At 38.2% G+C, this 14573-nt stretch overlaps 1 protein-coding gene across 4 annotated transcripts in view; it reads right to left on the bottom strand.

The window, feature by feature from the left end:
- Positions 1–14573, bottom strand: part of lrch2 (leucine-rich repeats and calponin homology (CH) domain containing 2) — a 91323-nt gene that overhangs the window by 54932 nt on the left and 21818 nt on the right. For all 4 annotated transcript variants that reach the window (XM_065266815.2, XM_065266816.2, XM_065266818.2 and 1 more), the window contains exons 4-9: positions 12777–12882; positions 12376–12512; positions 9770–9900; positions 9362–9449; positions 2628–2724; positions 2188–2285 (exon numbers count right to left, since the gene is read on the bottom strand). In XM_065266815.2, coding sequence (XP_065122887.1) covers positions 2188–2285; positions 2628–2724; positions 9362–9449; positions 9770–9900; positions 12376–12512; positions 12777–12882 — 657 coding nt within the window. The remainder of the gene's footprint in view (positions 1–2187; positions 2286–2627; positions 2725–9361; positions 9450–9769; positions 9901–12375; positions 12513–12776; positions 12883–14573) is intronic.

Genomic DNA, 14573 nt, shown 5'->3' with positions numbered 1-14573 from the left:
GTGTTTATTACTGCTTTAAAATTCAGTGGTTTGTATGTCCGCAGTTGTAAGTTTTCTAGCGATGCTGGAATCTGTAGAAATTAGGAGAGTAGCTTTTGAGTACCTAAAATGTCCTTTCATAATATCTTCTCACTTAATGCGTTGTTTGCTGCTAGGTAATGTAAAGAGATTTACTGCGTTTGTATTAGCTATTATGGCAACCCCTAACTGCACAAATTATGTCGGTCTTCTTGGATTTCATAAACAGCCAGACAAAACGGCTCACCGGAAGTCATAAACCAGAAAGCTCAAAGATGGCGGCGCCCGCATTTACTGTATGTCAAGAAACAGGTGGAAATGTATGTGTATTGCCATCTTCAATTCAATCCAGAGCATCTCTATTGGGTTTAGGGCTGGACTCTGACTCCAAAATGCAGATTTTATTTTATTTAAAGCCATTCTGTTGTGGCTCTGGTCGTTGTCCTGTTGCATGACCCACCTTCTATAGAGTTTATTCTGACATACAGACATTCTTACATTATTCTAAAGAATTCATCTTCTCCTCAATGATTGCAGCTGGCCAGGCCCTAATCCAGCAAAGCAGGCTTAAATCATGATCTATCCCCCACCATACTTTACAGTTGGGATGATGTTTTCATGATGATATGCCGTGCATTTTCTACGCCAGATGTAGCGCTGTGTTTTTTCATTTAGTTAAATCTTATTTTCATCAATCCACAAAACATTAAGCCAATATCGCTGTGGAGTGTCAATGTGCTCTTTTGCAAACCTCAGGTGTGCAGCAATGTTGTAAGCAGTGGCTTCTTTCGTGGTCTCCTACCGTGGATTCCCCTGCTTGTTCAGTGTTTTATGTATTGTAGACTCATGAACATGTTAGCAAGTTCCACGGATGCCTATAAAAGTTCGAAGGATGCCTATAAATCTTTGACCGTCATTCGATGTTGTATTTTTTTAGTACCACCTCGGTTGGGGTTCCAAGCGAGCTGAGCTGAAACTAAAACGTGACGTGAGAACACTATAGTTTACTGATTGGTCTGAGAGAATCGTCACTACCGGCTTCATCGCTATAATGCAAGATAAGCTTTACCTTCATGCGCACGCTGTCGAGCACGCCTGTTGTCATATGTGCTTCTGTTGTATGTTCCCAAACTCCCTAGCAATATGATGGCATGTGAGAGGGCTGTAAACACACAGGGGCTGGTTACACTTGGTTTTAAGATGTGTTTTCATCGACCGGATCACAAGTGGACGAGAGAGACACATTACGTTTACACCTGGTGTTTAAATCCGTCTCTTTTGTCCACTTTTGACCGCTTCTGTCCTGAATACTGTGAGGGGGCGGTCTGTGAGACGGTGGGCGAGTCTCTCTGCTATCATTCAAACCCGAGCGGGAGTATTTATGATTTTATATGGACGCGAACTAATATTATGTCGGAGTCCACTGCTTGTTTAGCAAGTAAACATGCTGCACAGAGTTTTGTACATGTGTATGTAAGAGCTTTCTCTGAATTTTCAGTGCAATTGATGGAATAAGAGCGCGCAACTTTCACAGCTTTCAAAACGAAACTACGGAGATCAGACGCTTTAGTTTTTTCCATGAAAGGCTAAAAATAGCGCTGTTCACCGTATGTTCACGCCAGAAGTAAAAAAAAGACGTAAAACTTGTGTTTAATACCTCAGATTAGATAAATGGGCGGAGAGAAGGCGGTCGCGTGTGGCTGTTCGAACACATTCAACCACATTTGCGTTCCGCAACTCCAAAGCGATCCGATCGAAAGTGGTTTCGACTACCTCTGGATGTGGTTGAAAGTGGTCGAAAGTGGACAAGCTCAAAACCTTTTGAACACCGTTTACACCTGGCATTAACGTCGTCCACTTGTGATCCGATCGACGAAAACGCATGTTAATGCCAAGTGTAAACAGCCTCACAGTTTAGAGAAAAGGTTTTTATGGACTTGTGGCTATTGTGCATTACTGTAGGACAGTCATTTTCAAAGTTTTTAAAGAGCAGCGCACCTCTCTCAATGTTGACGATGAGTGGTTAATTATTTTAATAACATTTTCGTTAAATCATCCTGGTGGACCAGTTGTTAATAATTTCTGATCTATAGATCTCTTTGTATTATAGTGAGTAATCTGTAGATTTATGTGTTTTATTGTGCATGATCTGTGTCCATGTGTGTATACCTTTATACATGACACATAGGGTACATTGTTTTGAGTGTCTCCCTCAGAAAGAGCCTCTTCATCTGGATTTGGGTCAATAAAATCGTATGGATCCTGGTCTGATCAAAATTGAGACAAGAACACAGAGGTGAGAGATTTACATTATAATACTTTTAGTTTAGTTTATAATTAAATAAAAAGTTATCAAAACGGGTCTATCATGTTTGAGCTGTCTCAACTGAAAATAATCTGCACTGACAGATCTTGCACTAAGCCAAAACCATTGATTTGACCACACAAAAGTAATGTCTTTTTCTATGGCATGTTTATAAAATATGATTAAACAGCTTTAGGCCTAGTACTGGCTTTAGCTAAGCAATGTCTGTGAAACCAGGACTTAATGTAATATTTGTATAATCGATATGACTAATACTGAAAGCATATATATTGTATACACATACCTTTGTTTGAGTCCAGCTTTGTCAGAAGTGTGTGAGCATCTGCCCGCGCTGTCTCAGACACTTGGGAATGCAAACTCACAGTGTCATCATCAGATGGCTGGAAAAACAGAAACAGAAAAAAAGACTACATTCATAGTTTGGCAAAACAACACCCTCTACCAAACTAGAGCTCATGCATAGAAATGTTCATATAACAACAGGATACATAATTCATCCACTATGGTGAAGTGTTGGTGGCTCCTTTGCTTACCGGACCCATATTACCTCCACATGAAAAAATACATTTTTATTTAAATTTGTTCGATATGTCCTATATTTGGGATGTTTAGTAAAATGCCTTTCACCAGTCACTATCATTATCTCTTAGGGTTCTGACTAGGAGTGTGCCATATCATCCTGTCCATAAAACATAGGTATAATCTTTTACATGATAAATAATATCATTTTGTAATATAAATAATTTAGCGAGGCGATGGCGTATGGCACAGAATCAACACCTGAGCGCAAGAGAGCAGCATGGTCAGCAACACGAGTACAACCAAGCTGTAAAGGTACGCAAGGAGGAGATACTAGCAGCTGGTGATGTGCGACCCAACAGTAAACAAATGACTCAACCAAGCATTACTGTGCAAATTACTTTAATCACTGTTAAATTAAAGTGGTTAGGAGTTGTGTTATACCAGGAAAACACTACCAACTAATACCACTGTGATGACAGTAACTTACTGACTGAATTTAAATCCAAAACATGTTCACATTTTGGAAAATCTAGTTGTACTGAATTACTGATGCATGTTTACTTAATATTTAATTATACAGATCAATTTTTTCTATTCTTTTTTTTTAAAATGATGAGATCTGATGAGTAAACCTCTTCTTTACTCTGTTTCGTCCGAAATTTAGCGAAAAAAGAAGAAAAATCGTACAGCTTACTCCTGGGTCCTAAAGTGCCGCTATTTCTCACAACATACACAGATCATAGACACAGTTGCTGATTTGTCCTGTGTTTATATAAAAATCTGGATAAACATTAATCTCACGACCCCAAATGTGCCATTATTAATGTTATTGTTATTTATTTGATGTTTATGCTAACAAACCTGCACTTACATGTTAAATCATTTTTTAATTGTTAGCTAATGACTTGAGTTACTGGGATCTGTTGGGAGTGTATGGAAAACAAGTAGAAAATCATTATAGCATTGATGTATAATTTTCAGACCATTTAATCTCTATTGTACTTTGTTATTTGACTCATGCTGTGTGTCACTACTACTGCACTTTAATGCTGCTTCTGCCACCTTTTGACAATGGGTTTACACTTCAAATGACAGCTTATTGGATGGAAAACGCCCTTCCTTTTCCATAATTTTTTATACCATCATAAATAACATTACCGCAAATATTTTTAAAATATAATTATATAATTTTGAGGCTGTATCGCTCACCCCTAGTTCTGACAAGGGGTGTCGTTAGGCCATTTTTAGGGGAGCTTTAGCCCCTTTTATTGCATTCGGCCTTTTAGGCCTACCTGTTGAAGTCTCTGTAATTAAAGTTAACTTAATAAGAAAAAAAAAACACTAACTGTGTTTTAAGTTTAAGGTTTATCGTGGAGTTTAGATTTCCTGAACAACTTTTAAGAAAGTTAGGGGAAAACCGTGGCGAAAGTAATGCAAGGACGAACAAGGGCGGTAGTTTGATTCTGGCATTGGTGGGGACATAAATAAAACTGTCACATTGCAAAAACTGTTTATTGCCGTTAACTTGACTTAAACAACAGACAACTCAGTATGCACTTTACTCAGTGACATCTGACTCACCACCCCCAGGGTGCCATCCCAAATTTAATGTACTATAATAAACAATTGGTTATGTCCTAGAGACTAATATTCAGTAAGCCCACCTGTTAAAGTCATTAATATGCAATTAATATTTAATTCTTAATTTAATTTTGCACAAAAAAAATTCCCAGTGTTGAAGTAGGTGTATGTATATCATGGTGTTTCTTGAACAACTTTTATGAACGTTTCTATAGTTAACATTATATCTTATTTTACTTCATTAACAGACAGTTAATCCGTGTGAAAAAATAGAAGTTTAAAATGCAAGCTTACATTATGTCTACATCTGTGCAAGTAAGAAACACAGTGCAGTAATGTATTTTCTTTCATGGATTAGGGACCCCCTAAATAACCTTGCCACCCCATTTATTAAAGGTTTGCAACTTCCACAAGTTAACATGAGATTGTCGTGTATTGGGAGAAACATTGTCCTTGAATCATTATGTGACGCAACTTGTTCCGTATTTTGTGCATAAAGCAGTTACAGTGAGTATAATAATGCTTTCTTCCTCACTTACCTGTAGCCCGAATAATCATGCGCGTCTTGTTGAGCGAGCTTTGACGCTTTGAAAGAAGTCAATGCAGCTTACATTACACGCTCGCGAGTAAAGACAAGCCAATCATAAAGCGATGTGAGTTAGAGAGGCGGGACTCAAGAAATGCTAATCCAATCATATTAGCAATGTGAGTTACAGAGGCGGGACTCATTGCAGAGAACGAGAGCTGTTAACCGTTTGTGTACCTCATTAAGTGTAATTTGTATAGAACGGGATTGCAAAAGATTTCTAATCTCATTTAAATGATTCCTAAATAAAATATAATAAGTAAAGCATAGAAACCACAAGAAACAGACGGACATCAGTGGTATAAATACAGATGAATTGTTTGGTTAAAATTATTGCTAGAGACAATTCAGTCTTCCCTGAATGTTGTTGTGGACATGTCCCTAGCATCCCACCCTAAATCTACGCCCATGGGGACGAACGTAACAAAGCGATTTTCTCAAAGCCCTGACAACATGTGTATTTCCAACTATGACAGCATCTTTAGCACGCAACCCTTGACAGTGCTGACAAATATCATGTTATTTCATCATCGTTTTATGCGTGTAGGTCCAAGAAAGCTGTTTTCGACCATGATAAGTAAATCGTGTTACAGTACTGATCAATCTACAGGTAATTTAGTGCTGAAACACATCCTCAAGTTTGCCTTCTAAAGGTTTTTCAAAATAAAAGTACACTTTGTTTTAAATGTCAGGAGTTACTGTCAGGATGTAAGAAATACCTGTAACTGAGCTGCACTTTTCCAAACAACGAAAGTGACTGTCCCAACAGTTTCTTAGTCTTCTCATTTATTGCCTCTTAGGGGCTGTTTACACTTGGTATTAAGATGTGTTTTCATCGATTCTATCACAAGTGGATGACAGAGACACATTTTTTTCTGAATTTTCAAGCGCAACTGATGAAATAAGAGCGCGCAACTTTCACACGCTTGCAAAATGAAACTGCGGAGATCAGCCGCTTTAGTTTTATCAATGAAAGGCTAAAAATAGCGCTGTTCACCGTATGTTCACGCCAGAAGTAAAAAAAAGATGTAAAACTTGTGTTTAATACCTCAGATTAGATAAATGGGCGGAGAGAAGGCGGTCGCGTGTGGCTGTTCGAACACATTCAACCAGATCGCCGTTCCACACCTCCAAAGCGATCCGATCGAAAGTGGTTTCGACTATCTCTGAATGTGGTTTAAAGTGGTCGAAAGTGGACGAGCTCAAAACTTTTAAACACCACTTACACCTGGCATTAACGTCGTCCACTTGTGATCCGATCGATGAAAACGCATGTTAATGCCAAGTGTAAACAGCCTCTTAGAACCATTCGGCATGACGGGAAAAAGCAGCTAATGATGCATTTGTTTATGCATAGTTTAAAAAATGAATCTCCACTTTTGCAGTGACAAACACAAACATTCAACATGAGTAGACTAAATAAATGAGTAATATGAGTCTATGTAGACACCATGATGAATAATAAGGTGGTACTACTGTATCACTGGACTGTGGTAGCCATACTGACATAGGGTACCTGAAAATGATTAATGCTACACCTCTAAAATATGCATGGATATCACTGTAAACTCACAATAGCAGCTGTCTGAAATTGCTAAAAAAATTGGCTTTAGCTTTCTGGTAGCTAGAGTACCGTATTTATGGAGTTTTCAAACTTTTTGGTCAGCTGAACCTCTTTGCACTCATTTATTTACTGTAAGTACCCCCTCGAGATTTTAAGTAAATATTTACATACGGTAATTAACTTATTGCTACATAAAACGTATCTGTCCAGTGTGCATGAGTTCTCAGTTTCCTGATATATTGTAGTGGTCACATGATAAACGAATAAAAGACATAATTAAAGTATTTAGATTTTTTTTTAAATGTATTTACATTTGATTATTTAATTATCAACCGCTGCGACCCTGGGAAACCCTGCTATACAGTATGGAAAAAACAGGCAAACTGAAGGAAACTTTATGGACCCCAGACACTAAACACCAGAGCATGATTCATGAACCTGCAGAAACCTGCTCAGAACTATTTTCCAGCACAGAAATTCAATGACAGATTGGTTCCAAAGAACTCGAACAAAGTAAGATTCTTTAAGGTTTCCTGCAAAAACAGGACGCTGAGCCACTGCCAATACAAGCTTATCAACAGCAGAACTGCTATTCGGGGATTTACACCAGATTTCTTTGTTTAAGCAGCATTTACCTCTAAAAGGGTTAATGCCTCCAGCTGAAAGTCATGTGTACCAGTCTCAATATCCAGTCTGTATTCATTTCCAGAGAAAAATCCTGCATGTCAAGTATAAACTGAAAGCGTTCAGTATATCGGCTTATGGGATTTTTATTTAAAGATAAAGAGATGTTTTATAGCCATATAAAGTACTAAAAATATATGATCTGTATGTTGATTTCTGACGTTGAAGTTTAGTGTCTTTATGTTAAGTATTTAAATATTTAAAAGCTTGCTTTACCTGTCTATGCAATTCCTTATATTTAGGTTAGACATGTCTGAGTTACTTGTTTTACAGTACATTGTAACGTGCATATACTGCATGCATAATTTTTCGGATTTAAACCCACCAACCAGCCAGTCCAGTTTTATTCTATTAAATGAAGACATTGCTGTCGTTTACTTCATGCACTCATGCCACATTCACTGAAATCTCTTCCTGCTTGTGCATAATAAGCAGCACAGCAAGTGTGCACTGAGTTTACCAACCAACATGCTATAGCTGGAGACTATTCAGGTGGCTCCCTCTAGTGGATGACTAAATAATTGCTAGCAATAAGAGCATCACACATGCATGCTGCTTTAAAGAGCACATATTATGCAAAATCTCCTTTTACAAGGTGTTTGGACACGGCGGCCAGTGCGCTCTAGTTTGTCACAACATGTATGTAGCCCGTCATATGTGTGGTTCGTAATTTCAAAATATGTGTTCTGCGCGTCAAGTGATCCTATGTGCATCATGTGTCTTGTCAAAATAAGTGCCTGCTGCAGATGCGTCTAAAGAGTTTATGATAAAAGTGATGCTCGCCTTTGCCAGATACTCGCATAATCTCATGCGTAGTTTACAGTTAATGGAGGGTCTTGCGTGTATTTTGTGAAAGTGAGCATCTCTTTTATCATAAACGGTTTTGACGCATGTGCAGCAGGCACTTATTTTGACAAAACACGTGATGCACATGGTTCACACGATGTAACAAACACATATTTTGAAAACACGAACAACACATATGACACTCCGAACACATATTTTGAATTTGCGCCCCTCGGATGAGCAGTCATGACCCGCCGATGTGTTTGGACATAATGTTTGTTGAACACAACAACTCTACAAAAAACCCTACCATCCTTTCCATCTTTATTTTAATCCCCATTTAACCAAAGCAGTCTCATTAGACACAATGTTTTGATTATCTTGTTAATGTGACATCACAAAGCCCCGCCACAGCCACTAGTTGACTGATTAATTTTACCCAAAAGCTTTTCTAAACGTGTTTGTTAGCACCTTGTAGCGCTAATGCGGCTAAACATACCATTGTTCTAGACCGGTGGTCTCCAACCCTGTTCCCGGAGATCTACTTTCCTGCAAAGTTCACCTCCGACCCTAATCAAACACACCTGAACCTGCCAATCAAGCTTTTTATGGTGACCCAAAAATTAGAGGCAGGTGTGCCATCTTGTAAAAATGGGCATAATATGTGACATAATTTGTAGGTTGTAGTACAAAACTGCCCTATGAGAAAGATCTGTCTGGTACAGAAAACCAGCTGTTGTTAAAAAACCAACTGCTGTTTAATTCCATGTTGAAAATGATAATGTTTGCCCAATTTAAAGGAATAGTCTACCCTTTTGCCATATTAAACTATGTTATTACCTCAACCTGGACGAATTAATACATACCCATCTTTTTTCAATGCGTGCACTATACAGCGCGTTGTGAATGTGTTAGCATTTAGCCTAGCCCCATTCATTCCTATGGTACCGAAAAAAGTTTTATTTTGTGGCACCATACTTACTGGTACAACTCTTCATGTAACAGTCTTTAAATAGGGAAAAAACTGAGGTGTTTGGTGGCTTCCCTGTTTGGTACCATAGGAATGAATGGGGCTAGGCTAAATGCTAACACACTCACGAGTCACGACGCGCTGTACAGTGCACGCATTGAAAAAAGATAGATATGTATTAATTCGTCTAAGTTGAAGTAATAACATAGTTTGATATGGCAAAAGGGTAGACTATTCCTTTAAGGAAAACAAGCATGCTTTGATATGAAAAACATTGCTGATTTGAAATAGTGTATTGAAACAAAACTCTGTGTTTGTATATACCTCTGTGGTCGAAAGTCTTTTGTCACCATTGTCACTGCCAATCCCTGAGTCAGGACCATGATTTTTACTAGGATAAAAATCTTCCATGCTAGACAAAAAAAAAAACAAGCAAAAAAGATACAAACACACCATCACAGTACAAATCAGTACTACTGCTTTACAAAATTCCTTTAGCAAGTTATTTAGATGCAAAGAAATAATAGATGATCAAGATACTCGTGTTGAAAGTTACAGAATAGCGTAAATATTGAATATTGTTAAAAATTAAGATTAAAGTGCCAAAGACTGGACCAATAGGCAACTTCAACTTTCATTGGACTTTGAGATGTATATATAGATAGCTGCTGTAATATATGTATTGAGGTAAGATGACGTTATCGTGATGATGAAATGCAAGAACATGACTACCTGTCTGTCAGCTGCTGAGGTAAACAGCGTTTTCCGAGAGAGGGCAGGTCGAGTGTGTCTGGTTTCTTATCTAGGCGACACGCCTGCAGGTTTAAATACTTAAAGATGTGAATCTTTCCTTTAAGACAGATCTAAAAACAAAAACAAAAAAATGACATAAAATGATGATTGATCAATAACAGAAATAACATACTTGAACAACTACACTTGGCACACTTTTTTTTTTGCAATTTGAAGTGTTTCCTGTTGGAAGCCAATGTCATAAATCATATTTTAATTAAGTGCTTTAATCACCCCTTTACGTTGCCAAATACACTTGTACTTGTCTATCTTACTCAAATATCTCTGTCGTAATAACAACCTTCTCTAAGTAATAAGCAACTTGATAACTGCAGTCCGCTTGTCTGGACGTAAAAGCGCTTTACATGTTTTCGGTCTGGGAGCGATGCCAAAGTGCATTTCCCAAGAAAAACTGCATAAAAACCACAGAAGATTCCAAGCAAATCTGAAACAAGGTTAATTTCCATTAAATGAAGAGCAGGGAATGAAGGCCTATAAACCTGCATGTCAGGGCAAGAAGGAGGAAGTTTTGGCCTAATAAGATAACATAACTGACACAAACAAACTGTAACACTGAACATCGAACCCTAGACTACCACAACATTAATTAGCATCTAAGCTAATTTTTGTCGATCTGTTTTCACTTTCTATTTGGATGGGATTAGTTACACAGGGGTAGATGGAGTAATGCAACTTTATTACAGGATGTCTGTAACAATAATGGCCAATTCACAGGGGATTAGAGTAAAACTATTACAAGAAGAAGGGGTAACTCGATTGTACACCGCCGTTACCTCAACATAATCACGTGTGCATTATGTTGCTTCCGGATATCACATGTAACAAAACATATGGCCATTGTATGGGTATATATAATTATTTAATTGTTCAATGGGACCTAGTGTTTAAATTACGCACGCACATATTTATATATAAAACTTTATATAAAACTTGTTGAAAATATCTGGTTCCAATACCAAATACAATGAGGTATTTATAGGGCACAGTAACTTGAAGATGCATTGTGTAACTTTAAGAAGGATCTCTTGACAGAAATGCAATATAATAAACATAACTATATTATCAGTGGTGTAAAAAGCCTTACATAATGACCTGCATTGTTTTTATTACCTTAGAATGAGTCATTTTTATCTACATACACCACGGCTCTCCTTACATGAAAGTCTCCGTCATGTTTTTACAGTAGCCCTAAATGTACAAACTGCACCGCAGAGTGCATTTCGTCCCTATGTTGTCTCAGACGACGACATGTTTGTTCTGTGGTGGCTGCCATATGCGTTTTGAAATTAAGGGTTGAGTTGTTGGTTGCAATTTGCAATCTCATCACTAGATGTTGCTAAAATTTACCCATTCTCCCCATTTTTGCAATCAGGTATTTTAAATAAAAAAATTGCCAGTAAAGACCATGTGGCATAAACCTCAAGTAGAATGATTCATGCAGTTACCATTGTCAACCACTGGATGGTGTCAACAGACAAGACTTAAGAACAGGCCATTCAAACAATTCTCAATTCTTATTTGTGCATCCTACTAGGACAGAGTCATTGAAGCCTAAAGTACAGTCTCTGTATAAATTTAATTCTCTATGATCAAATATCAAGAGCATTAAAAAACAAATATATTAAACAAGAAGAATTCATAGACTCATTAACTAGACTACATTAAAGTGCTGTTAAATTAATATGATGTATCTATCTATACATAACTATTAAATATACTGTCTGAAACAAGTCTACATTCACAATAATTGAATAATTAATACTAACATTATTGCGTGTTTAAATATGATTTAAAGATGTGATGGTGTGGTTTAGATGATGTGAAGGGGGAGGAGATTTTTACATGTGTCAGGTTTAGTCGATAATGATACACTTGTGTATCCTTGCTCATGACTTCTCAGAAAGCCTTCTTATTCCTAATTCCTCGCGGTGCAATTAAAAAATTGATTCTAGCTCAAAATACCATATAGATAATTTATTATAAAATGTTAAAATTGCTACTTTGTAGGTGTGAGCAAAAATGTGCCGTTTGTGGGTGTTTCCTATTAAATGCAAAGGAGCTGCTGATCTCTGCACTAAATGATATAGGTTGGGTAGTGCAGATTAAGGGGCGGGACACACCAAAGCTTTTTTACGCGGCTGAAAATGCCTAAAGCACGCCAAATGATACTTGAGCTATGAGCCGGTTGGTTGTTGTGATACTTGTCCCTCCCCTCCTCCACTGTGATTGGACAGCCTTCTGACATCACAAGGGGAGCAAAATTTCAATGACCCGTTTTTTCACATGCTTGCAGAGAATTGTTTACAAAAACTAAGTTACTGTGTTGTTCTTTTTCACATTTTCTAGGTTGATAGAAGTACTGGGGACCCAATTATAGCACTTAAACATGGAAAAACAACTTTTGTGATATGTCCCTTTTAAAAGGTGCCGGACCTGGACCGGTTTCCGAGTTTTAGGAGGTAGGAGCGAGAAAACAAGGAAACATATTGAGAAGCACCCAGAGTGACAAATGAGTGCAGACACACCTGTGCGGGTGGAGACTGCATGGGATTGTTGTCAAGAACGATGTGCTGTAACTGCTTGAGTTTGCGATAAGATGAAGGAATTTCAGTGATCTTATTACAGGAGAAATCCAACCTGATCAACGGCAGATCGGACAATTCTGTGAGAGTAAAAAAAACAAGAAAACTTGTGAATATAACTCAATATCTGCACAAGCATGCACAAAACATTTATTATACGGACATGCAGGGGGTTGATGGAGATGAAATCTCTGAGGATTCTGTATGGACCTACTATAATAACTAAACAATATAGTTCACTAAATATGCAGATGTGTATATTATGACTTCTTATTCAGGCTGAGCTTTTGAATTTTCATGTGACTGACATTTTTGTGAATGTATGTCTGTGTTTGTATCTGTACCGTCTGGCAGCACTTGAAGGAAGTTTCTTCGTATGTTGAGCTCTCGTAATGCAAGGAGCTTCCCCATCTGAGTAGGAAGCACCTGGATCTCATTACAGCTGATGTCCTGATTAGAGAAATAACACACAAACAAGGAGTTTACTCTGGATTCTAGATTGGTCTTTGACTAGCATAATGATATCACCTGAATTATACTGGCCTCTGTACCCAATCACTGCTTGTTATCCATTTCAAATAGAGGTATGTGACCCTGTCCATGAAATCCAGGCTAAAGTCTCAATCCAAATATGAGATTAGGAGCATCAAAGTTTGATTTTAATCATCTTTAATTTCAATCTTGACATGGCGTTACTTAGTCAATACTTTACTTATACTTGTAAGGTTATATTTTTTACAGAATGTTTTTTACATTACAGTATGTAGGATGATTTATGTAGAAAATAGGAGATAGGAGCTTAGTTTTCACATGCTAGGTCATATACTGTATATGTAAACCGTTCTGATGTGCATCTTACATACTGTGAATGCATATACTGTAACTATTTGGGCCCTATCTTGCACCCAGCACAATTGACTTTGTCAGTGACGCATGTATCATTCGTATTTTGCACCGGCGCACAGCAGGTTTTTCCCACCACAGACGCACGTCGGCGAACTAGGGAATGAACTTGCGCTCCCTGGGCGGTTCAGCACAAAAAAGGAGGCGTGTTCCGGTGCAAACCATCCCTGATGCTATTTTGCAGTTTCAAAAAACAATTGCGCCACTGACCAAAAAAAAACTAGTCTAAAGTCAGTGGCGCGTTGCGCGTGGTTCATTATGCTATTTTAAGGGTGCATGCTTGACCATAATGTATAGCGTGCACAACGCGCACACACTTAGCTTATCTAATCTACACAGATGCAACAGTTATTTTTGCAAATCATAAATTGTTACAATAAAAAATATTTAACACATGAGATGAGGGAAATCATTGTGTTGAGCATCTTGGTGATAGTTTTGATTTATTTTGTGTGGCTGCATTAAAAAATTATCATGCAAATAACGATTAAAATATTTTCATAAGTTTGTTGTGTGGCTGTATTACGTTTATTTGATGTAAATAATAATTAAAATGTTTTCATAAGAAACCTTAATGTATGTGAACTTGATTTGTAAGTGTACATTGGTGTTGGACTGCTTGCATTTCTAGGGTGGACGCAGCGATGTCCTCTGCTGGCGTCAGGTCAAGTGTAGAGGCAGATCCACCTCCCGTTACACGGCGTGGCCGATTTATGCTGGCAAGCTTGGGATTCCACCGTCTCCTGACATCATTGTAGTGCTTGTGGCGCAAAGTCCTGGGGATGCCAGCTGATGAGACAATTGCAGCTATTTCCTTCCACGCCTGTTTAACCGACGCTGATTTGGGAGAGTTTCTCCTATCCCCATACAAAACAACTTCTCTGTCTTTGACTGCTCTTACAAGAATGTCGGTCTCCTCGGCTGTGAACCGCTCCTGGCGTGCGCCTGGTAAATCCGTCATAATAATAGCAACCCGCCATGGAACTTGCGCACTTGCGTTTAAAGGGAATGTTGGATGACGTTCTTATTGGTTTATTTGACGTTACGCCCAAACCACACCTATGAATAATGAACCTACTTCAGACCAACCCCTTATTGATTTGCGCCTGGCGCAAGAGTTATTTCTCCCGCCGGGAAAATAGCATCAGCGCCCAAGATCTGCCCACAAAGTCACTTGCGCTTTGCGCTTCGCACTTGCGTTTCAGATCGTTAAAATAGGGCCCCTAATATTATAAATG

This window comes from Paramisgurnus dabryanus, chromosome 5 (genome assembly GCF_030506205.2).
Source record: "Paramisgurnus dabryanus chromosome 5, PD_genome_1.1, whole genome shotgun sequence".
Taxonomy (NCBI): domain Eukaryota; kingdom Metazoa; phylum Chordata; class Actinopteri; order Cypriniformes; family Cobitidae; genus Paramisgurnus; species Paramisgurnus dabryanus.
The sequence above is the reverse complement of the archived record's forward strand: the minus strand, read 5'-3'. Positions and strand labels throughout refer to the sequence as shown.